We start from the raw sequence: 22,005 nt of genomic DNA on the forward strand, positions 1-22,005 counted from the left end.
AAAAGGATTCTTGTTTACTCTCCCTCTCTCTTTCTTCTCCACCCTCCGCATATGAACTCACTCATCACTCCTTCAAAATCTCGACACACCTCCATCAATTTCATCCCTATTAAAAGCACGCAAAACTCATAAACATCTCCAAACATTCAAAATGGTTTAGAACAAGATAACTTTATAATAAACCAATTTATTTCACAATGCTATAACATTTTTTCCAATATTAAATACGCTACTAGTGTACCCAATGTATATTTTTGTGACAAGTCATCTGTTTTTAATGCTATACTGTTGTTTAAATGTTTCAAGACCTCTGTTATTGCTCTTCCTTTTGTTCTAATCAGTTGGCATTAAGAGATGGGACTGTTATACATGGGGGTGTTGTCAGGTGTGGGTTTCAGACTGATGTGTTTGTTGGAACTAGTTTGATAGATTTGTATGGGAAGTGTAAAAAGATTGTTTGTGCTAGGAAGGTTTTTGATCAAATGTGTGACACCAGTGAAGTTACTTGGACAGCTATGATGGTCGGGTATTTAAATTTTGGTGATTTAGAAGGTGCAAAGGTTATATTTGATGAAATGCCCAAAAGGGTTATTGGTTCGTGGAATGCGATGGTAGGTGGGTATGTAAAGTTTGGTGATTTGGTTAATGCTAGGAAGATTTTTGATGAAATGGGTAACAGGAATGTAGTTTCTTTTACTTTGTTGATTGATGGGTATGCTAAAAGTGGTGATATGGCATCGGCCAGGTTTCTTTTTGAGCAAGCGCCCAAGGTAGACTTAGTTGCATGGTCAGCATTGATTTCTGGATATGTACAAAATGGTCAGCCTAATGAGGCTGTGAGAATTTTTACTATGATGCAAGATAAGAATGTTAGACCAGATGAGTTCATCATGGCGAGCTTGATGTCTGCGTGTTCTCAAATTGGGAATTTGCAATTGGCAAAGTGGGTTGATTTGTATGTGGCTACATGCTCGATTGATCTTCAACGAGCTCATGTTGTCACTGCTCTCATTGACATGAATGCCAAGTGTGGGAACATGGAGAGAGCGGGAAGTTTGTTTCAGAAGATGCCTAAAAAAGATTTAATCTCATATTGTTCCATGATACAAGGCTTTTCGATGCATGGACGTGGTGCCGAGGCTGTTCAGTTATTTGGTCAAATGTTGGAGGAAGGGTTAATCCCTGATAGTGTGGCCTTCACGGTTGTTCTGACAGCTTGTAGTCATGCAGGGTTTGTAGAAGAAGGGTGCCGGTACTTCAATTTGATGAAGAACGATTACTGCATAGTTCCGTCTGCTGACCACTTTGCCTGTATTGTTGATCTTCTTGGTCGGGCTGGCCAGTTAGAGGCAGCACACGAGATCATTAAATGTATGCCTGTAGAACCTAATGCTGGTGCATGGAGTGCGCTGCTTGGTGCTTGTAAGCTACACAGAAATACTGAACTTGGAAATATTGTAGCAGGCCGGCTATTTGAAGTTGAGCCGAACAATGCTGGTAACTATGTGTTGCTTTCAAACATTTATGCTGCTGCAGATCAGTGGTCTGATGTTGCAGAGGTGAGGGACAGGATGCGAGAAAGAGGACTTCAGAAGAAACCTGGTTGCAGTTGGATCTGATTTTGGAGCTGAATTACCGGGTTTTCCCCTCTCAAAGCAGCACCATTATGTGGTTGGTGAGATTGGTTTTTATGCTGTGCTAGCTTGGAGCTAGATAGATGTGTCTGATGTTTGAAGGCATATGGGCCAAGAGGATCAAAACTGTTAAAAGTCTGATATATGCATGGTCATATGTTGCCGTCGAAATTTTTCTGGACGTTGGATGTCTAGAAAAGTTTGTTCAAAAAATTCTCTGACTTGGGAACGGATATGATGAGAGGGTCACTACTAGGTGGGATACTTGAAGGTCCTAACATGTAATGGGAGTTACTTGTGGTTTATTTACAATGGCACCAAGGAACTGGTGCTCTGTAATGTATTTTTTCCCAACTTAACCTGCTAGGAAGTGGCAGATTACTTAATACAACATACCCAATTTAGGAAGTGTAAAGGATTCCAGAGTTGTTTCTTTTACTGTTTTGCGTATGTTGAGAGGTTTGATTACAAGAAAGGTACTTGTGAATTGATTTTATAGTTTTCAAGTCAGTTCACGTTTTTTATGGTTAGTTAGAGAGTGTAGACGATTCAGGTACTCATGACATAATCATATGTGCAGGTTGGAACAACCATTTTAGTAGTCCCGATACAACTTCTAAGCAAGACTATCAACCTCTGTTATGGTTGATTGTATACATTTGGAAGCTTTAATACCTGCAAGGTTTGTGCCATCTATATTTTAAGCTTTTTCTATTGTTTGATATTTATCAGTTTGCCATCCTTTTCTCTACTGGTTCTGAACAACCACCATTTGTAACTCCTAAACACATGTTATAAAATCCAATAAGAAACCTCTTAACCCTCTTAAACTCTTCATGGTCTATAGGAAACAAAGCACTGTATATGGATTAGATGATGTAGATACTAATTGGCGATAAAATTGTCAGTTATGACATTGAACTGTCTTTTTTTGGCTCCCAAAGTTCCATTAGTATGCCATACTCGTTTACTGCTTTCAGGGACTCCCAAACAAATGTGCTTATGTGGATTTGGATAAAAAAGGTATCTCACATGAGAAAACAAAAAAGAAACCCACTCGGCACCAGAAAAAAGAAAAGAAAAGAAGAAACCCACGCACTAAAAAGGAAGGAATTAACCTCCTACTTTCTCTCCCACTTTGTTTTTGAGTTGGGTTTGGAAAGTTAGGCAAAATGTTGTTTGTCTTTTGTCTGTTTGTGCGCCCCCTCTTCTTCTTCACAGCTTCACTCTCTCTCTCTCCCCAGCCGACCTCTTCCCCACCACTACTCCCCCGTTCACGCACACCCCTCTTCACTTGCTCCCTCTCCCATGACTCTCCTTCGCCCATAACCCTCCTCAACCAAACCCAACTCTCTCTCTCTCTTCCCCAACTCTCCCTCTCTCTTTCTTCTCCACCCTCTGCTCACACCCCCACTGCATCGCAGTTATTCTAGTAAAAAAAAGAATCGGGAGTTAAAAACAAAAAAAAACAATGATTCAGGTTAATACCGGGCACGTTAGTTGCACCCACAAACACCCGGTTCGACAACATCGGCTAAACCTATATAGATATATATACACACTCCCATATTTCAGATCCGATCAACAGCCAAATTAAAAAATGTCTACAGCCTTCAGTGGCGACGAAACATCTCCATTCTTCGGCTTCCTCGGAGCCGCCACTGCTCTAGTTTTCTCCTGTAAGCCAAGCCTCTCCAAATACTAATTTCAATTCGTAATTAATGTTTTAATTATTATTATAATTATAATTGTGTGTTCAGGTATGGGAGCAGCATATGGGACAGCAAAAAGTGGAGTCGGAGTAGCATCAATGGGAGTAATAAGACCAGAATTGGTTATGAAATCGATTGTGCCAGTTGTTATGGCGGGTGTTTTGGGTATTTACGGTTTGATTATTGCTGTTATTATTAGTACGGTTATTAATCCAAAAGCCAAATCCTATTACCTTTTCGATGGGTATGCACATCTTTCGAGTGGACTTTCTTGTGGTCTTACTGGTTTATCTGCTGGTATGGCTATTGGTATTGTTGGTGATGCCGGTGTCAGGTAATAATATTCTTCATTGGTTTTGTTCTCAGTTTTTAATATGTTGGCAGTTTGGCATTATTATTGCATTTGTGTTTTCCGTTCAGTTTGTGGATTGCTGTATACGTATGTGTGTTTTGTATCTGTAGATTGCTAAACTGACTAGGAAAGAGAAAGGAAATATGTTTCAGAGTTCAGACTACTAGATTAGTGCTGTGTAAATCTTATTGGGATTTTATTTACGTCGTAAAATGGTTCATACTGATGATGTGATTGAATATAATATGTAGTCTAGTACAGTATTATATAGACTAGAAGTTCAACTATTTATGGAGTGGGTGGGGCTGGGAAGGGGTGGCTTTCATTTGCGGTGCTTTAGAATGTATATGCTTGATTTTGTTATTGTTTCTTTTTTGGGTTGGTATAGTAAGAGGTAAGTACAATATAGGTGTATAGGATGAGATACCCTTCGAAGTGAGTACAAAGGATGAAAAACTAGAAAGAGAAAAACTTATTACAACTCCATGAATAGAGAATTTCTTATTAGAATTGGCTGTGTTTGGGGTTCTAAATGGTTAGAGCCTGTTGATGAAGCATTGGTACCTCAATATTGTGGTTACAAGCAGTAAATAAGCTTCCTGTTATAATTTTACGCTTCACCACATTTTAGTCTTCTGCAATAAATGGTACAGGCCCCTAAGGTTCTAAAGCTACATATTTGATACTGAAGTAGTAATTTCTGTTGGCTCCCCTATCCAGCTGTCTAACCCTGGCTATTAGAATGGTTCTGATTTTTGTGAGACCGTGGTTTAAAGAAGCCATTTTAGTCTTCTGCAATAAATGGTACAGTCCCCTAAGGTTCTAGAGCTACATATTCGATACCGAAGTAGTCGTTTCTGTTGGCTCCCCTATCCAGCTGTCTAACCCTGGCTATTAGAATGGTCCTGCTTTTTGTGAGACCGTGGTTTAAAGAAGCCGTTTTTTGAACATGATTGATCTAAGTGGATCTTGGTAGATGATGTTGGAAGGATTTACCAGGGATTTACCAGGGAGCATTGTTTGGTAGAGGAATAGTTGTTTTATGTTCCATGAGAAAAACTCAGACTGAGCAAGAGATCTGTAAGAGGGTAAGGGATGGGAAATGAATTTGTTGATAAAGTGTTCCTCATTAGTGTTAGGGAGAGATCTGTGAGAGGGTAAGGAACAGGATATGTTAACGAGCTGGTGAAAGATAGAACAAAGGAGAATTTTGGATGGGTTGGTTCGAGATGGAATGCTTTGTTTACGAGTGCGAACAGAAAACCGAGGTATAAAACAAATGGCTGAACTCAATATTGAATCCAAGTGACTTGGGTATTTGAAAACACACACGGAAGGAGAAACCGGTTGTTTGAATCCACGAGGAAGGCTCATAATGAACAAGATATTGGTAAGAGGGTAAAGGAAGGGGAGAGTTATTCAATTTCGTGTGATAATCCTTGATCAATGGCTTTGATCGTGATGTTTGTTGCTGTTGAGTTTGTTGATGCAGTGTCAAAATTTGCATTACTTGATGAGATAATATAAAGGAAAACAAAACCGGAAAAGAAAATTAGAGATAAACTTGTCAGTTATGAGTGAGAATAGAGAACAAAGGTATAGGAACAATGCTTGGATTCAAATTTGGATCTCAGTGACTTGAGTTTTTGAACAAATCAGTTGTTAGATCCATGAAGAAAACTTCTAATGAACAAGAGATTGGGAATGGGTTAAGGGAGGGGGACGTTATTGACTTTCAACTAGTCTGATCCAACCCCGACTTATACCTGTCTTAATCGGTTCTTTTTTGCAGTCAGGTATCTGGTACCTGTATGATCTGATACTCTGATCCAGTATTTTAGACAGATTTGAGCAAACAGATCAGAGGACATTGGTTTAATAACTTTAATTGGAGGCTCTAGTTAGTTAGCATGGTTACCACAATATCACATTTGAAAAGGAAGAAGACGTTGTGCACTTAGTTCTCAATGTTTAGAGACGTTATCTTAAAAACATTATGAAAAACTTACTTCTTTGTAAACTAAATGAACATACCCAGTTTCTCTACAATCAATTTAATATGGATAACTTTAATAGGAACAATGTGTGTTTTCCCCTCTTGTATCTGTAAAAGATAGATTTATATATGTAATCGAATACAAAATTGAGTAGGTTGTAATGGCCTAAAAGTACAGAGCTATTGTCACCAACCCCATATGCCCGAATGCCCTAATAAGTACATGAGTGAAAAACTCCCTAGGTGATGGCGTGATGCTAGTTAGTTTCGAACCCACAACCTCCTACATGTGAGGAGCAGTGCACAACCGTAGAGCTAGGCTCGTGCAACTGCCTTTGTTTATGTTATCATGACAAATACAATTTACTTAGAATGGTATAACCTGGAAGTTCCATGAACTACATTTAATTGGTGGATCCTTTTGGTTGCTATAGTACATTAGTCATTGACTAAACTCTTACTATTAGCAAAACATACTGGAGGATGGAGATTTTTTCTTGTACGTGGAGAAGTTTTTAAAAGGATCATTGTTTTCTTAGGACGTGTCGTCTTTTACTTTTAGAACATGTTAAGAGTTATAATCGCATATGGGGTATCTAAAGCTTAACATGATAATATAAAGACTATGTTACATGGACACACCATATTTCAAAAATAATCTGTGTGGGATACGTAACCACGTGTCCGTATCGGACACACACAGACATATATTGTGTGATATACCTTAGTTTTTTATATTTCGCCGTGTCAGACACTCTGTATCCATGTCGGATATGGACACACGTGTCTGTGTCAATGTAACTTAGTATAAAGATCATGGGGCGGCTCCACTCATACCCAATTGCTTTTGAGTTGGATACCCAAAATTTGATATCAGAGCGGGCTATTTCATTGGCCTAAAGGGCCCATGTTACCCATTTATAAAGTGTCCACGTGTTTTGCTCAAGATCCACACGTGACTCGTGAGGGGGCGTGTTGAGATTTTCAATCACATATTGGGATTCTAAAGCCTCTCATAATATTATAAAGATCCTAGGGTTGTTCCACTCATGCCAATTCGTTTTGGGTTGGATGCCCAAATTTAATAGAACTAATCAGGCTTTCTGGAGCCGATGGCCATCACAAGAACGCCTGTTCATAAACTAGAGTTGTATAAGACTATAGGTGACAGCATGGAAATGCAGAAGTAATTAGTTTAGAAAGAAGAGTCAAGGACAAGTATATCCAAGGACCAAGGGAATCTTATGATAACCTAATAGGAAAAAAAGAGTAACAAATTCATCTAAGGTGATATAGGCATGCACATTGAAGGTCAGTGATACCACTTAAAGAGCAGCTGGAAGAGAAAAATTGACTTAATGAAGAATAGGATTTGTGTTGCTTACTGGTAGTTCAGTACAAGGTGATGGGATTTATTCTTTGTCTGTGTAGTGTAGAACAATTCTTCTCTGATACATGTGGCTATGTTGGCGAAAGATTTATTGTCCTTCCAAACAACAACAGAATTTTTTGATCAACTTGTCATGTTATAGTTGCAAAAGTGGCTATTTTCTTCTGAGTTTAGTTCTTATGGTTTTTTATGTATTATGATTCTTTGATCATTTTCTCGATGATAAGTTTATATATCTCTTATGGCCTTTTGTAACTCCTTTGAGCAGTGGTTTAGGTTCTTGGGGACCAAATCTTGTCCGAAGATATACCAGTAGTAGATTTGGTGCATATTCAACTGGTGAATTATTAACTGAAGATGAGTCCAGATTGCTTACAGGTAATCTTGAATGTGTATTACTTCAATTTAATTTGATTTGATTTTCATTCTTGTTTTCTCTGTAGTTTTCATAGTTTTGGATATTTAGTGATACTTATTGTTTGAATGGCAGATTATCTATACCATACCTTGGCTGCCAAAGCCAGTGGCGAATTGTGCTTAAAATACATATTTTCATTTGGTGCATTTGCAAGAATTCCCCTCCTTCACAGGTTTGTAGTCTATATGCTGTTTGTACAGTTTCGTTAAATAACTAATATTATTACAATAAAGTTATGAGTTGTGCGATATCTTTGGATACAAAGTCATTGAAGGAAAACTCTCACTCTTGAGAATATCATTAAAGAAAAATATAAACTATCTTTGTAATATCAGATCCAGTGATTTTTGAGGATCTACCAAGTTCATTTTGGAGTATTCATTGAAGTTCAATACAAAGTCCATGTATTGTTGTGGATTTAGTTTTCATTGAAGTTGACATAATGTTCACAATACTTAAAGAAGTTATAGAAGTCAGTTCTACTCAACTGTAGCACTTGATAACCTATAAGTCCCCCGTATTGTGTTATTTCCATTATAGCGCTTGCGAATCAAAATGATGTAGAACATTAGTACATTGCTGTCATGTTATGGGTGTGAGCCCCTTAGTTGAGTCCAAGCCCATGGTTCGAGTCCATTAGTTAGTTGGACACATGTCGTGTTCCTATTGGTTTATGCTTTCTAGGTTTACTTTAAATAACGGGCTTGTAGTTAGAGTTTCAGGAGTTGTGTTTATGTGTGTGATTTGTGATTGAGAGATTCAATAAAAGAGTGATTTTTAGGCCGTTTTTTAATTGTGTTTCAATTAAAGTGTAGATTCAATTAAATTGAAGTTTCCGCCCGTAAGATCTACATTATTTGGTATTAGAGCAGATTAATTCCAGGAGTTACTATTCACAGTACTGTTCACGAAACACTGTTCATTGAGTACTATTCACCTCGTTACTGTTCACTCGGTTACTGTTCATCGCGAATCCAATTTTATTCTTGTAAATTAAGATATGTCTACAACGTTAGAGATGAAGAATTCATGGAGAACTCATGGATTCATATTAACCTCTAGAGTTTGGGTTGCTCGATTAGAAGAGTTGAAAGAAATGTTAATGCAAAACAGGTTTGATCGATTAGAAGAAGCAACTAGTCGACTGAGGGAGGCTATGGTGGAGCTTTTGCAGCCCAAACCCCCCATCGTTGGTGGAGCTTCTATAGCCCAACGTAAAACACCGGTTGTTATCGATGACAACAAAAAGAAGGAAGGAACTTCTGAAGCCGTTGTGTTGTGTCTTGAGCATGATTACAAATGCCATCAGCAGCAGTGCTCACCACGATGGGCTTGTGACAAACAGGTCCAAAGAAGCCCACACAAATTCTTTTGAGACGGCTTTTAGTGAACATCAATTAGTTGTTGGAACACCAATGCGACATTCTGGATTTGGGCCTCCTATATCGCATGGGTCAGTACTCTTCAACAGTGGTTATGTGGATCCTTTTCTGCCCAACATTGAGACATTTTCTCTACGGCAAAGCAGAGAAATACAATGCACATTTGTGACATCGTGGTGTATTATTCCCTTTGTGAGTAGATACAAAGCCAAAACTCAAGGTCGAATTCCTCCGAACTCCAGGAGGGTGATGTATACAAGCATGAAGAGCTTTTGCATATTGGTAGGTTTTCATGTCAACAAGCTTACGGACAAGCTTCTTCAACATGAGGAGAGTGATGTAGAACATTAGTACATTGCTGTCATGTTATGGGCGTGAGCCCCTTAGTTGAATCCAAGCCCATGGTTCGAGTCCATTAGTTAGTTGGACACATGTCGTGTTCCTATTGGTTTATGCTTTCAAGGTTTACTTTAAATAACGGGTTTGTAGTTAGGGTTTCAGGAGTTGTGTTTATGTGTGTGATTTGTGATTGAGAGATTCAATAAAAGAGTGATTTTTAGGTCGTTTTTTAATTGTGTTTCAATTAAAGTGTAGATTCAATTAAACTGAAGCTTCCGCCAGTAAGATCTACATTACAAAAGCTCATAGAATTGCTTGACATGAGATGACCGTAACCCTGACGCTACTGTAAGATAAAGCTTCATGATCATCTAGGGATTGATTGATAAAGCTTCTTGGTTCTTTTAACAACCTTGTGAAGTTCATTACGCATGATGTCTTTCAGAATTGTTTAACCTGATATAATGTCTATACGTTCTTGCTCATACCCTTCAAGTCCCAAGTATAAAATAACGGAACATCATGAATCTTTGGTGCTAAGTTTCCCCCTTCCAGTTCTATAATTCTGTATAAGTAATATAACATTACATAATTGGTGCAGCGCATCGGACTGGAAAGTGCCAACTACTTTTATCTACGGCGTTCAAGATTGGATGAACTACCAAGGGGCACAGGAAGCTCGCAAGGATATGAAGGTCCCATGTGAAATCATAAGGGTTCCACAGGTCTCTCTCTCTCTCCACACCCTCACACCCACACAGTAGAATACTAGATGTTATATGGAATTATGGATACATGTAAATAACTACTGCAGTAGTGTGGAGTTGTGGGGTAAATGTTCGAATTGGTTTATTGAACATGGCTGTATTTACTGATTTACACTGGTTCACCTTGTAAATGATTAGCATCTAGGCCTCCTTTGGCAAGGTGGATCCTATATGATGACATGAGCCAATAGATTATTTGCTGCTCTTCTCAGAGTTTCGGTTCTGTCAGTCTTGGCATGCGAACTTTGGGCCCATTGAAGAAGTGTCACCTAGTATCTGACTTGCATGTAGCATGCACTGATGCACTGCTGGTACAAGTGCAGTAAATAGTCTGGTTGTGTCACTTTGCTAGGGCTCTTGAAGCCTTTTATGGTGCAGCCACTCAGGGTTGAGAGTTATGAGAGAACACTTATTTACAGAAATGGAATTTTCCCTTTTTCTGACACTTCTTGTTACAGGGTGGCCACTTTGTATTCATTGACAACCCAAATGGATTCCATTCTGCTGTCTTCCATGCTTGCCGTAGATTTGTTTCACCTGGCTCTGGCTATGAGTCCCTCCCAGAAGGCCTGACATCTGCTTAATGAAGTAACAGTACTGTGTACAAGTCTCCCTTGGTGGGAGTTAGCGGCACCATTTTTTAATTTATTTTCCTTTTTGTCCTCGTAGCATTGTATTTTTTACCAGTGTATGTGTTCACAATGGGTCACTGGAACTGATAATCCTCAGTGTGAAACTTATATCTGTACTTTTGGTAGCAATAATAATTATATGTATATGGTTTTGTACAGCTTCTGGATTTTGATGCAAAGTCCTGTTTAGGAGTCCATGTGAACAACCACTGTGCGGCCATTTCCAGGCTTTGGGGGTGCAATTGATAGATACAAGGAAATGCATATATTTTGTATGTTAATACAGACGTCTTAATTTATTGTCCATGTCTCCTTCTTATGCCATGAGAGACTCATTTTCAAGCTGTGTAGTGCAGATGTACAACTGATGCAAGATTAGGATGCCCAAAAAGAGATACGTAGCGGTGATGTAGACCCTTGCCTAAGGCTTACAGTATCAACAGAAGAATCCAAGTTTAAGGGTAAAAAGAAGAGTCCAATATAATAAAACCAGATTTAGAAAAGGATTCTTGTTTACTGAGGTTTTTTGTCGTCTCAAAGGTTGTATAGAATGGTTCTGGTTTTTGTTTACCAGGGAGCATTGTTTGGTAGAGGAATAGTTCCTTTATGTTCCATGAGAAAGAGATCTTTAAGAGAGAGGGTAAGGGAGATGAGTTTGTACCTCATAAGTGTAGTAGTGTAAGGGATGGGATATGTTAACGAGCTGGTGTAAAGATAGGACAAAGGAGAATTTCGGATGGAATGCTTTGCTTATCAGTGAGAATAGAGAACCAAGGTATAAATCAAATGAACAAGATATTGGTAAGATATTTGATAATGGCTTTGATCGTGATGTTTGTTGCTGTTGAGTGTCAAATTTGGGCTCGAATATTAGCAAAATCTATAAACCAACCTTTCCGCCTAGACTTGTTTTGTCAACGGAAAATCAAGGGGAAGTTTGGTAGGTAAGTCGTAGCAAACGTAAGCAAAAAAGTTTTGATAATAGTCAAATTTCTCAGACCAGACAGTTCAGGTCTTGCACAGCACGTTATTGTTGAAGTCAAAGAGGAGAAAGATTGAAAGTAAACTGGTGGGAACAAAGTTGGAATGATAAAAAAGTGGAGGTTGGTCTAGTTCATTTGTACAAAAAATTATGGCGGAAGAAATCAACACCACAAAAGCTAGTACCTCATCGAGATGGACGTGGCCTTCTCTACTCCGTTGGATACCTACCTCAACTGATCACATTATTGATGCCGAGAAACGGCTTCTCTCTTTAGTCAAGTAACAATTCCTTCTTCTTTCAACTTGCAATACTACTTATTATATATCTTTTGAAGTAATTCTGTTTTATATATTAATTATTGAAAGCTCAAGTGACCAAAATGACGAATTGGAGGCATCTTATAGTATATCCAAATTTGTGGAGGAACATTAACTAAAATGCATGATAAACATTCTAGTTCATAACTAATGAAACCTGGTGGTTGAATGTCTATTTTTTTTCCCCGTGCTTGGTCGAATGACTTCTAGTTTTGACATAGCAAAACAGTTAACCCTATCATGTTTTCGTAACGCATAAAGTTTAGCTTTAACCATTAAATCCATATACTCTACGACATTCTTTGAGATCACCATGATAGTCTCTTCTTGATTGCCATCAGAGAAATCATGTTTGTTGCATAATTTTTATTATGGCTGGGCCCAAGTTTGGGTATTGAACCTTTGCGCTGTGAATCAACAATAACATTACACCATTGTTAGTTGCATTCCAAACTAGCAATGGGTGTAATGGTGTTCTGCATTCCAGACTAGATACCTTGATTGAATACCTTGTCGCGAACCTAGCCCCGCTACCCCCATGATTACTAATTTTCTTGTGCTGGATTACTTGATGATTGATTGGGATATTGCTTGATTTGCAGAACACCATATGTTCAAGAGAAAGTTAATATAGGATCAGGGCCATCTGGTTCTAAAGTAGGATGGTTTCGTTCGACAAGTGATGAACCGAGGTTTCTTAATACTGTTACATTTGATAGTAAAGAGGGTTCGCCTACTCTTGTTATGGTTCATGGTTATGCCGCTTCTCAAGGATTCTTTTTTCGCAACTTTGATGCTCTTGCTAGTTGTTTTAAGGTCATTGCTATTGATCAACTTGGGTCAGTATCTTAAAACTTCTTGTTCTTCTCAAATTTTAGTCAATCAATAGTTTTACGGAAAAACTAAAAAGGAAATCTTACTAGTTTCTGATTTTTTTGCAGTTGGGGTGGATCAAGTAGGCCTGACTTCACTTGTAAAAGCACCGAAGGTTGGTCGTCTGATTTTTTTTTGTTTTTTCTTTGTGTACATATGGCTAATCATATTGGGCTATTTCGTTTATTTTTAAAATTATTGTTCTAGTGATTAAAATTGGATGAAGGTTTGCTCAAAGAAGGTGTCCTTCTAGTTCATATGCATTAAGGCACTCTGGCATTGCCCTCTATAAGATGGGATAGTTAGTATTCTTGAGGACATGTTCAATCAAGAACTGATTTAAATCTAAGTTACATTGACACGGACACGTGTGTCCGTATCAGACACGGATATGGAGTGTCTGCCATGGCAAAATGTGAAAAACTGTAGAATATCACACACAATATGTGTCCGTCTGTGTCCGACACGGACACGTCAATACGTATCCGACACATATTATTTTTGAAATATGGCGTGTCCATGTAACATAGATTTAAATTATACCATAATCTTGTCAAAATATTTATTGTGGAAATAAGTTCATCCAGATTGGAGCTAGGATGATGAAATGATTAGATACAACTTTACCACAGAGTCTTGGCTTAGGGGCAAAATAGTGATCACTTTAACTCATAATGGGTGGTGAGGATGTGAGTGTAGCATTGATTCAGGTGGATAAAGTTGAGTAGTAGACATGACAGGAATCTTCACAAACTTAAATAATTTGCAAAAGCAAGTAAGACATGGAGAACCTGGAAGTGCAGGATGCTCAGAGGAGAGAAATTATCTGCAAAAGATGTTGAAGCATTCATATCCCTCGCCCGTGAAGACTCAACCATAGAAAGCCAGGCGGTGAAGCCTTCCCAGAATGTCATGGATATTCGGAGGATATAGTTGAGGTTTAAACAATTGATTTAGTCTGATCCGTTTCAGTGACGTGATTCTGACTAACGTGAAGTGGATTGTGTATTCTTTTTTTGTTCCCTCTTTTGTAGCTCCGTATAAAAATAAGTTAATCATAGTAATGCGATAGACATTATCACACTACTATTGCAATGGTACAAGCAGACTAGTAGAGATATCGTAAACTTGCGTTCTCACACCCAAACCTCGCAGCCTAACATCTGAAGATGCCAAAAAATGTTTGGTGGTTTAGTTACTTTTGAAAGTAAAAAACCCTTCGTGGTTATGGGAGGACAGGGAGTGTGGTTGGAAAGGAATAAAAGACACTTTGATGGTGAGGTGAAGACTGTGGACTTATGGAGGACGTCATAATGTCCATCAAAGGCCTCTTATTGTTCTGGTCTAAGGTGCACGAGGAGGCTCAAGAAATACCATTTGAGCATTTTCTGTGTAGATGGGAGTCTTTTATGCTTTGAGTGGATGCTATCGTTTGTAGATGTTAGGTTTATTTTATTATTATTATTATTTTTTTAATAGTTTCTTTTATTTAATTTTTTCGATTTCGAGCTTGAGATCCTTGTACTAGCAGGACATCTCATCCTACTTTCATTTGATCGGTTTTATATTAACTAAATCTTTGCATGGGTAGGTTTGGGGTAATTCTTTTCTTCGTGAGCATTTCTACATAGCTTTTCCATCTTCTGAAACAATCATAATTTGTTGGTTCTTCATACTTTGCAACTGTCATCTCTTGTGGATTTGTGGTGCACCTTGTTGTTCTCTCTTTGGTGATTGAATGTGACAATCTCATAGTTTTTGGGATTTGCAAGCTTAGTACATGAACCTTGTGATGTTGGACCCTAGAGCAGACTTTGTTATTTTACATATACGTAATTGCAATATTGCATGTATATCAGTCTATGTTAGGCCGTGTCTTCTGTTCTCTTTTCGTGGAAAGAGGGACTTGTTACCTCGAGCTATTTCATGTGCATCTTGACCAAAATTACAAGGCATTGCATATTCAGACCATCCTTTGTGGTGCATATTTTTGTTCTTTGTGGGTCGATTAAATGTAACAATCGCATAGTTGCTTGGATTCTCAACTTAGCTACCTAAACCTTTTGATTCTAGAGTTGAGCCCCGTGTATTATAATGATATTAGTATGAGTTTATGCTAGGCCATGTTTTTTAGTCTCTTAACATGGCAGTAAGATGTTGTCTTCCTATAGATACTTTCCTATGAGTTGTAGACCATGCTTAGGAAGGCATTCTTAAACCACTTTACTGGTAAACCCCCTCATTAGAATGAGGCACAATGTGTATTGAAGGTATGGGTCTATAGAGTTACAAATGCATAAAAGGCACCCGCAGATAAACTTTTTACTTGTAACATCAAGTATGTTTCTACCCTAGTTTTACGATGATTTTACTCTGCCTGATTGCTCTATAGCCCCATTCATATGGTTGCTAGGACTCTCCTGACAATTTGTCTGTGCCTAAACAAAGTACAATTTCTCTATGAAATTTCTTTTGAGGAAGCAAAGTTCTAGGCACCATTCCTATTTATGGTAGCTTTGGACTTCAGTTCTGAATCAATTTGCACACTCTGACCTGTAATATCTATATACTCATGTTTTCATGCAGAAACCGACGCATGGTTTATTGATTCTTTCGAGGAATGGCGTAAAGCAAAACACCTTAGCAATTTTATCTTACTAGGTCATTCTTTTGGAGGATATGTTGCAGCCAAGTATGCTCTCAAGGTACTCTCTTTCACCATGTTTCGGATGCTACTTCTTACTACCGTAAATGATTATTTTTATTATAAATTATATAAAGTACTTCTGCATCATTGTAATATCATTGCTGACGGATTCCTTATTTTTCAAGCATCCTGAGCATGTTCAACATTTGATTTTGGTGGGGCCTGCTGGGTTCTCATCAGATTCCGATGTTTCCAAGCCTGAGTGGCTAACTCGAATTAGAGGAACATGGAAAGGAGCTATTGCAAACCATATTTGGGCAAGCAACTTCACACCCGAGAAGATTGTCCGGTACATTTTTCTCTGTGCCTACTGGTGCTTATTTCATTACACTCTCGAGTACTATGTAAGATCTATCATTAGAAGTTCCTCGGGGCTCCCAAAACAAAACTTTTATCCATACAATCAATCAAATTTTATCATTGAGATTTCTGATTTTGTATCTCTGTTATAATTAGTGTGTTCTTTCCTTAACTCTTTATTGCCTCCAATTTACCATATATGAATAATTATCTTCCACTTAGAAAAGTATTATATTGTTTTTCTAATTGCCTTTATTTAATAGTTCTTTTCAGTTTATACACCTCTTTATAATTGAAACTCAACTGGACACAAGTCATTCAATCTTGTCCACATCACACAAGCTATTACCTCTGCGAAGACTTTTTTTTGCTTTGGTCCACTTCAGCAATCATGTCACTGTCCACCTGAACCGAAGGCTACCCTTATCAGTTCCTGAAGTGTAATTGATTGAGCATATCAAGATCTAGAGGAACCAGGCTCAGTGGCTATTGCCACCAACCCCTTTAGGCCCAAATAAGTACACGAGTGAAAATCTCCCTAGGCGATGGCGTGATGCTAGTTAGTTTTGAACCCACAAACTCCTGCATGTGAAGAGCATTGCACAACCATAGAGCTAGGCTCGTGCAACTGCCTTTGTTTGTGTTATTATGACAAATACAATTCACATAGAATCGTATAGAGCTATGTTACGTGGACATGCCATATTTCAAAAAACATCCGTGTCGGATACGTATCTACGTGTCCGTGTCGGACACACATGGACACATATCATATGTAATATACCTCAATTTTTTATATCTCGCTGTGTTAGACACTTCGTATTCGTGTCGCTCCATGTCAATGTAACTTAGGTATAGAGTTATTAACTTCTTAGTACCCTGTACTTACCAAAATATTTCTAAGTGGTACCTGAACCTTTTTTTTGGCCTAATTGTACCACATACTTCCAATTTCTTACGATTTGGTACCTTTATACATTTGTCTGACCAAAATGTCCTTAAGTCTTTAAATTCTAAATTGCGACTCCATCACTTTAGTTATTAAAGTCATTTAACTTGTCCCAATAGAGTGAATCCGCCAGTGGTTATCTTCTTCATCTACCACCCCACATTCTTTTAGATAAAAAAAATGTTTTGGTTGGTGGTGGTGGCAGGGGTGGATCAAGAAGATACACTTAGTTGCAAGTTGGAAATTAAATAGGTAGGGACATTTTGGTCAGATAAATGTCTAAATATCAAATTGCAATGATTTGGAAGTTCATGGTACAATTAATTATGCCAAAAAAAAGGCCGGGTACCATTTAGAAATATTTTGGTAAGTACATGGTACTAATAAGTTAATAACTCAATGGTATAACCTGGAAGTTCCATGAGCTACATTTAACTGGTGGATCCTTTTGGTTTCTATAGTATATTGGTCATTGACTAAACTTTTACCATTAGTAATACATAATGAACAATGGAGATTTTTTCTTGTAGGGGGAGAAGTTTTTAGAAGGATCATTGTTTTCTTAGGACATGTGACGTGTTTTACTATTAGAACTTGTTGAGATTTATAATCGGATATTGGGTATCTAAAGCCTAACTTAGTAATATAAAGATCATGGGGCGCCTCCACTCATAGCCAATTGCTTTTGAGTTGGATGCCCAAAATTTGGGATAAGAGCGGTCTATTTCATTGGCCTAAAGGCCCATGTCACCCATTTAAAAATTGTCCACGTGTTTTGTCAAGATTTACCACACGTGAAGGGACATGTTGAGATTTTCAATCATATGTTGGGTTTCTAAAGCTTCGCATAATAATATAAAGATCCTAGGGTCGTTCCACTCATGCCCAGTTTTGGGTTGGATGCCAAAATTTAATATAACTAATCAGGTTCTCTAGAGCTGGTGGTCATCACAAGAACGTCTGTTTATAAACTGAGGGCAATATAGGAGAGTAGGCGACAACGTAGAAGTGCATAGTAATTAGTTTTGGAAGAAGAGTCAAGGGCAAGTATTTTCGAGGACCTAGGGAATCTAATGATGGCCTGATAGGAGAAAAGAGTAACAAATTCATTTGAGGTGATATAGGCATGCACATTAAAGGTCCATCAGTGATAACACTTAAAAAAGTAGCAGGAAGAGAAAAGTTTACTCAGTGAAGAATGGGATTTATGTTGCTTACTGGTAGTCAGTACAAGGTGATAGGATTGATTCTTTCTCTGTAATGTAGAACAATTCTTCTTTTATACATGTGGCCATGTGGACGAAAGATTTATTGTCCCTTCCATACTATGATGCACGAACAATGATACGGATGCGGACACCTACGTGACGACACAAGCATATTCTAAAAAAGTAGGATTTGACACAAACGTAGATATTAAATAATATTTTAAAATTTATTTTATATTGACGTAACATTAGATTTTAAGTCATATCATAATAATTCAAGATTCATAAACATAGGAACAATAAAAAGAGTCATAAAGACATCTCACCTGGGCAGTTAAATCGTTGAGTACTCACTACTTAGCTGACCTGTCTAACAATTTAATCCCCGATCAAGATTGGGCTAAAAAAATCTCCGAATACTCGGCCGGTTAACCCTGATTAACCGATTAATACATGCCGATTAGGCAAGTAATTGTGTTCACTATTAACTGTTAAACATTGAATTCGACATTTCACCGTTTCAATCAACTCTCGATTCTTTAAAGTTCATAAACATAGGAACAATAAAAAGAGTCATAAAGACATCTCGACATCTCACCTGGGCAATTAAATCGTTGACTACTTGCTACTTAACTGATCCGTTTAAAAATTTAATCTCCGATCAAGACCGGGCAAAAAATCCCCAAGTACTCGGCCGCCGATTAGCCAAGTCATTGTGTTCACTATTTAACTGTTAAACATCGAACTCAACATTTTGCCGATTTGATCAACTCTCGATTCTTTAAAGTTATACACTTTAATAATATTTATTTTAGTTCATTGACTGTTTTAATTGTTTATTGATTGATTGGATTTTTAATTGGCTCCATTATATTGGCATTTCAATGTTAAATATATTTAACAAGTATTTGTAAAGAAATAGTGTTATGAAAAATTGCCCGATTAATGCCAATTAATCCCCGACCGACTAGACCTAGTTGCTACTCGCTCTTCGACCGAGTAGTGATTTAACTGCATAGCATCTCACATAACTATAGAAGTCATATCCGCGTCCATGTTGTGTCCAAACAGTGTCCAAACTGCCCTAGCATGTGGGACACGCACGTGCTGCGTCTGTGTCCATTCCTCATCCGACACGAGTCCGACGCCGACATAGTGGAATTTTAGAGGTGTTCGTGCTTTGGAGCTTCCAAACAACAACTAAATTCTTTGATCAACTTGCTTTGTTATTGTTGCAAGGGTGGTTGTTTTCTTCTGAGTTTAGTTCTTATGGTTTTTAATTGATTATGATTCTTTGATCATTTTCTCGAAGATAAGTTTTATATATCTCTTATGGCTTTTTGTAACTCTTTTGAGCAGTGGTTTAGGTCCTTGGGGACCAAATCTTGTCCGAAGATATACTAGTAATAGATTTTCGACTGGTGAACTATTAACTAAAGATGAGTCCAGATTGCTTACAGGTAATTTTGGATGTGTATTATTGTAATTTGATTTGTTTTGATTTTCATTCTTGTTTTTTCAACAGTTTTCATTGTTTTAGATATTTAATGATACGTATTGTTTGAATGGCAGATTATGTATACCATACCTTAGCTGCCAAAGCCAGTGCCGAATTATGCTTAAAATACATATTTATATTTGGTGGTTTTACACAAAAGCCCCTCCTTCCCAGGTTTGTGGTCTATATGCTATTTGCACTTTTTCTTCAATTAACTAATATTATTACGAAGTCATAAAATTATGAGTTGTTTAATATGCTGGATACAAAGTCATTGGCTGAAAACTCTCACTCCAGAATATCATTAGAAAAAATATAAACTATAACCTAATTTCAGATCCAGTGATTTTGGAGGATTTATTATCCGACAAAGTTAATTTTAGAGTATTCATTGAAGTTCAATACAAAGATACAAAATCCTTATGTTGTTGTGGATTTAGTTTTCATTGAAGTTGTCACAAGGTACTCCACTTTTTTGTTTCTTTTTTGATTGGTAAGCCTGCTTTAAATCAGATCAGTAACTCTTTAATGTTGGCATATAACATATAACCAGGTGTTGTGTTATTCACTTATTCCCAATATAGCGCATGTAAATCAAAAGCTCATAAAAATTGCTTTGCATGAAATGACCAAAACCTTGACGCTACTGTAAGATAAAGCTTGATGATCATCTAGGAATTGGTCGATTTCTTGGTTCTTTTGATAATCATGAGAAGTTCATTACCCATGATGTCTTTCAGAATTGTTTAACCTGATATAATGTCCAATTGTCTATACGTTCTAGCACATACCCCCCAACTCCCAAGTATAAATTAAGGGAACGTCATCAATCTTTGCTGCTAAGTTTTCCCCCTCCAGCTCTATTTTTCCCCATATAACACTTTATCAATTGGTGCAGCGCATTGAACTGGAAAGTACCAACTACTTTTATCTACGGTGTTCAAGATTGGATGAGCTGCGAAGGGGCTCAGGAAGCTCGCAAGGATATGAAGGTCCCATGCGAAATCATAAGGGTTCCACAGGTCTCTCTCTCCACACCCACACGCACACTAGAATACTAGATGTTATAAGGACACATGTAAATTACTACTGTACTAGTGTGGAGTTGTGTGGTAAATGTTGGAATTGGTTTAGTGAACATGGCTGCATTTACACTGGTAATATGGAGCCATGGAAGTGGCCTTGTAAATGATTAGCAACTAGGCCTCCTTTGGCAAGGTGGACCCAATATGATGACATGAACCATCAGATTATTTGCTGCTTTTCTCAGAGTTTCAGTTCTGTCAGCCTTGCCATGTGAACTTCGAGCCCATTGAAGAAGTGTCACCTACTATCTGACTTGTATGAACCATGACTGCTGGTACAACTGTAGAAGTGCAGTAAATAGTCCACCACTAGTACGTGTGCTGTTAATAGTTTCCAGTTATGTCACTTTGCTAGGGCTCTGAAGCTTTTTACGGTGCAGCCACGCTGGGCTGAGAGTTATGAGAGAACACTTATTCACAGTTGTGGAATTTTCCCTTTGTCTGATATTTCTTGTTACAGGCTGATCACTTCGTATTCGTTGACAACCCAAACGGATTCCATTCTGCGGTCTTCCATGCTTGCCGCAGATTTCTTTCACTTTCACCTGGCTCTGGCTATGAGTCGCTCCCAGAAGGCCTAATGTCCGCTTAATGAAGTAACAGTCCAGTGTACAAGTGTCCCTTGGTGGGGAGTCAGCGGTGCCATTTTTTTTGTTTCTTTTCCTTTTTGTCCTCGTAGCGTTGTATTTTCGACCAGTGTGTATGTGTTCACAATGTCCCAGTACTGATAATCAGCATAGTGTGAAACTTTTGTCTATACTTTTGGGAGCAATGATTATATGTATATGGAATTATGGATGGGCTGTATAGTTTGTGAAGTTTGATCCAAAGTCCCGTTTAGGAGTCCATGTCAAGAACCTCTGTATTGCCATGTGCAGGCTTTGTGGTGTAGATGTGCAATTTATAGATACAAAGGAAGTGCATGTATTTTGTGTGTTAAAATTTGAACTTAAAGCCAATAGTCGTTATTATATCATGAGATGTCATTTTCAGGCTTCGTAGTGCAATTGATGCAAGGTTTGGAACCACAAAAAGAGATCCCAAGAGATATGTACTGGTGATGTACCCTTGGACCAAGGTTTGAAAGCCTAAAAGACATTGGGTGACTGATATGCTGCAAATCTGGAGCCAGCACTATGCCGCTATGTCACAAACACATAACCAAATGTACTGAATGCCTAAACCTGAAAATCCAACATTCAGGGTTGATTTGGTTGGCCTAATTTTCAAATTGAGTCAAGTTCGTGGAATATGGATGTTAACAATTTTTCGCTCTGTAGCAGCATTATTTCTGTTCGTATTTTTATTGATATGAATTAGATAGATTTCTATAGATCTAGAAATTCGTCTATTGGTTCTAAACTATTTTGCATTTACCAACTCTTCTACTAAGGGTAAAAGGAGATAGTCCACTATAAAACCAGATTTAGAATAGGAATCTTGTTTGCATGTGCCAAACAA

At 37.9% G+C, this 22,005-nt stretch overlaps 3 protein-coding genes across 8 annotated transcripts; all 3 read left to right on the forward strand.

Moving 5' to 3' along the window:
- The first annotated feature begins 291 nt into the window (after nucleotides 1-291).
- On the forward strand, nucleotides 292-10,780 carry LOC147503059 (V-type proton ATPase 16 kDa proteolipid subunit-like). 4 transcript variants are annotated; one of them, XM_086607893.1, is made up of 7 exons: nucleotides 292-2,110; nucleotides 2,215-2,316; nucleotides 3,395-3,680; nucleotides 7,353-7,462; nucleotides 7,575-7,674; nucleotides 9,825-9,948; nucleotides 10,449-10,780. In XM_086607893.1, exons 3-7 carry the CDS (start codon nucleotides 3,397-3,399, stop codon nucleotides 10,572-10,574), a joined length of 744 nt encoding a protein of 247 aa, XP_086464019.1. In that variant the 5' UTR covers nucleotides 292-2,110; nucleotides 2,215-2,316; nucleotides 3,395-3,396; the 3' UTR covers nucleotides 10,575-10,780. The 4 variants fall into 4 exon arrangements, with proteins under 4 accessions (XP_086464019.1, XP_086464018.1, XP_086464020.1 ...); XM_086607892.1 differs by lacking the exons at nucleotides 292-2,110; nucleotides 2,215-2,316 and adding an exon at nucleotides 3,101-3,313; XM_086607894.1 differs by lacking the exons at nucleotides 292-2,110; nucleotides 2,215-2,316; nucleotides 7,353-7,462; nucleotides 7,575-7,674 and adding an exon at nucleotides 3,101-3,313.
- Nucleotides 297-2,049, forward strand: LOC147503060 (putative pentatricopeptide repeat-containing protein At5g37570). Its single transcript, XM_086607886.1, has one exon. It carries the CDS (start codon nucleotides 297-299, stop codon nucleotides 1,617-1,619), a length of 1,323 nt encoding a protein of 440 aa, XP_086464012.1. The 3' UTR covers nucleotides 1,620-2,049.
- LOC147503061 (putative 1-acylglycerol-3-phosphate O-acyltransferase) lies at nucleotides 10,753-21,486 on the forward strand. 3 transcript variants are annotated; one of them, XM_086607888.1, is made up of 11 exons: nucleotides 10,753-10,894; nucleotides 10,979-11,083; nucleotides 11,197-11,885; nucleotides 12,527-12,763; nucleotides 12,866-12,912; nucleotides 15,384-15,502; nucleotides 15,630-15,793; nucleotides 19,321-19,421; nucleotides 19,534-19,633; nucleotides 20,358-20,481; nucleotides 21,005-21,486. In XM_086607888.1, the coding sequence occupies exons 3-11, from the start codon at nucleotides 11,755-11,757 to the stop codon at nucleotides 21,134-21,136; spliced, it is 1,155 nt and encodes a 384-aa protein (XP_086464014.1). In that variant the 5' UTR covers nucleotides 10,753-10,894; nucleotides 10,979-11,083; nucleotides 11,197-11,754; the 3' UTR covers nucleotides 21,137-21,486. The 3 variants fall into 3 exon arrangements, with proteins under 3 accessions (XP_086464014.1, XP_086464013.1, XP_086464015.1); XM_086607889.1 differs by having other exon boundaries at nucleotides 10,769-10,894; nucleotides 10,974-11,083; XM_086607887.1 differs by having other exon boundaries at nucleotides 10,979-11,885.
- The last annotated feature ends 519 nt before the right edge of the window (nucleotides 21,487-22,005 follow it).

The sequence above is a fragment of the Coptis chinensis genome, chromosome 4, assembly GCF_015680905.1.
Source record: "Coptis chinensis isolate HL-2020 chromosome 4, ASM1568090v1, whole genome shotgun sequence".
NCBI lineage: Eukaryota > Viridiplantae > Streptophyta > Magnoliopsida > Ranunculales > Ranunculaceae > Coptis > Coptis chinensis.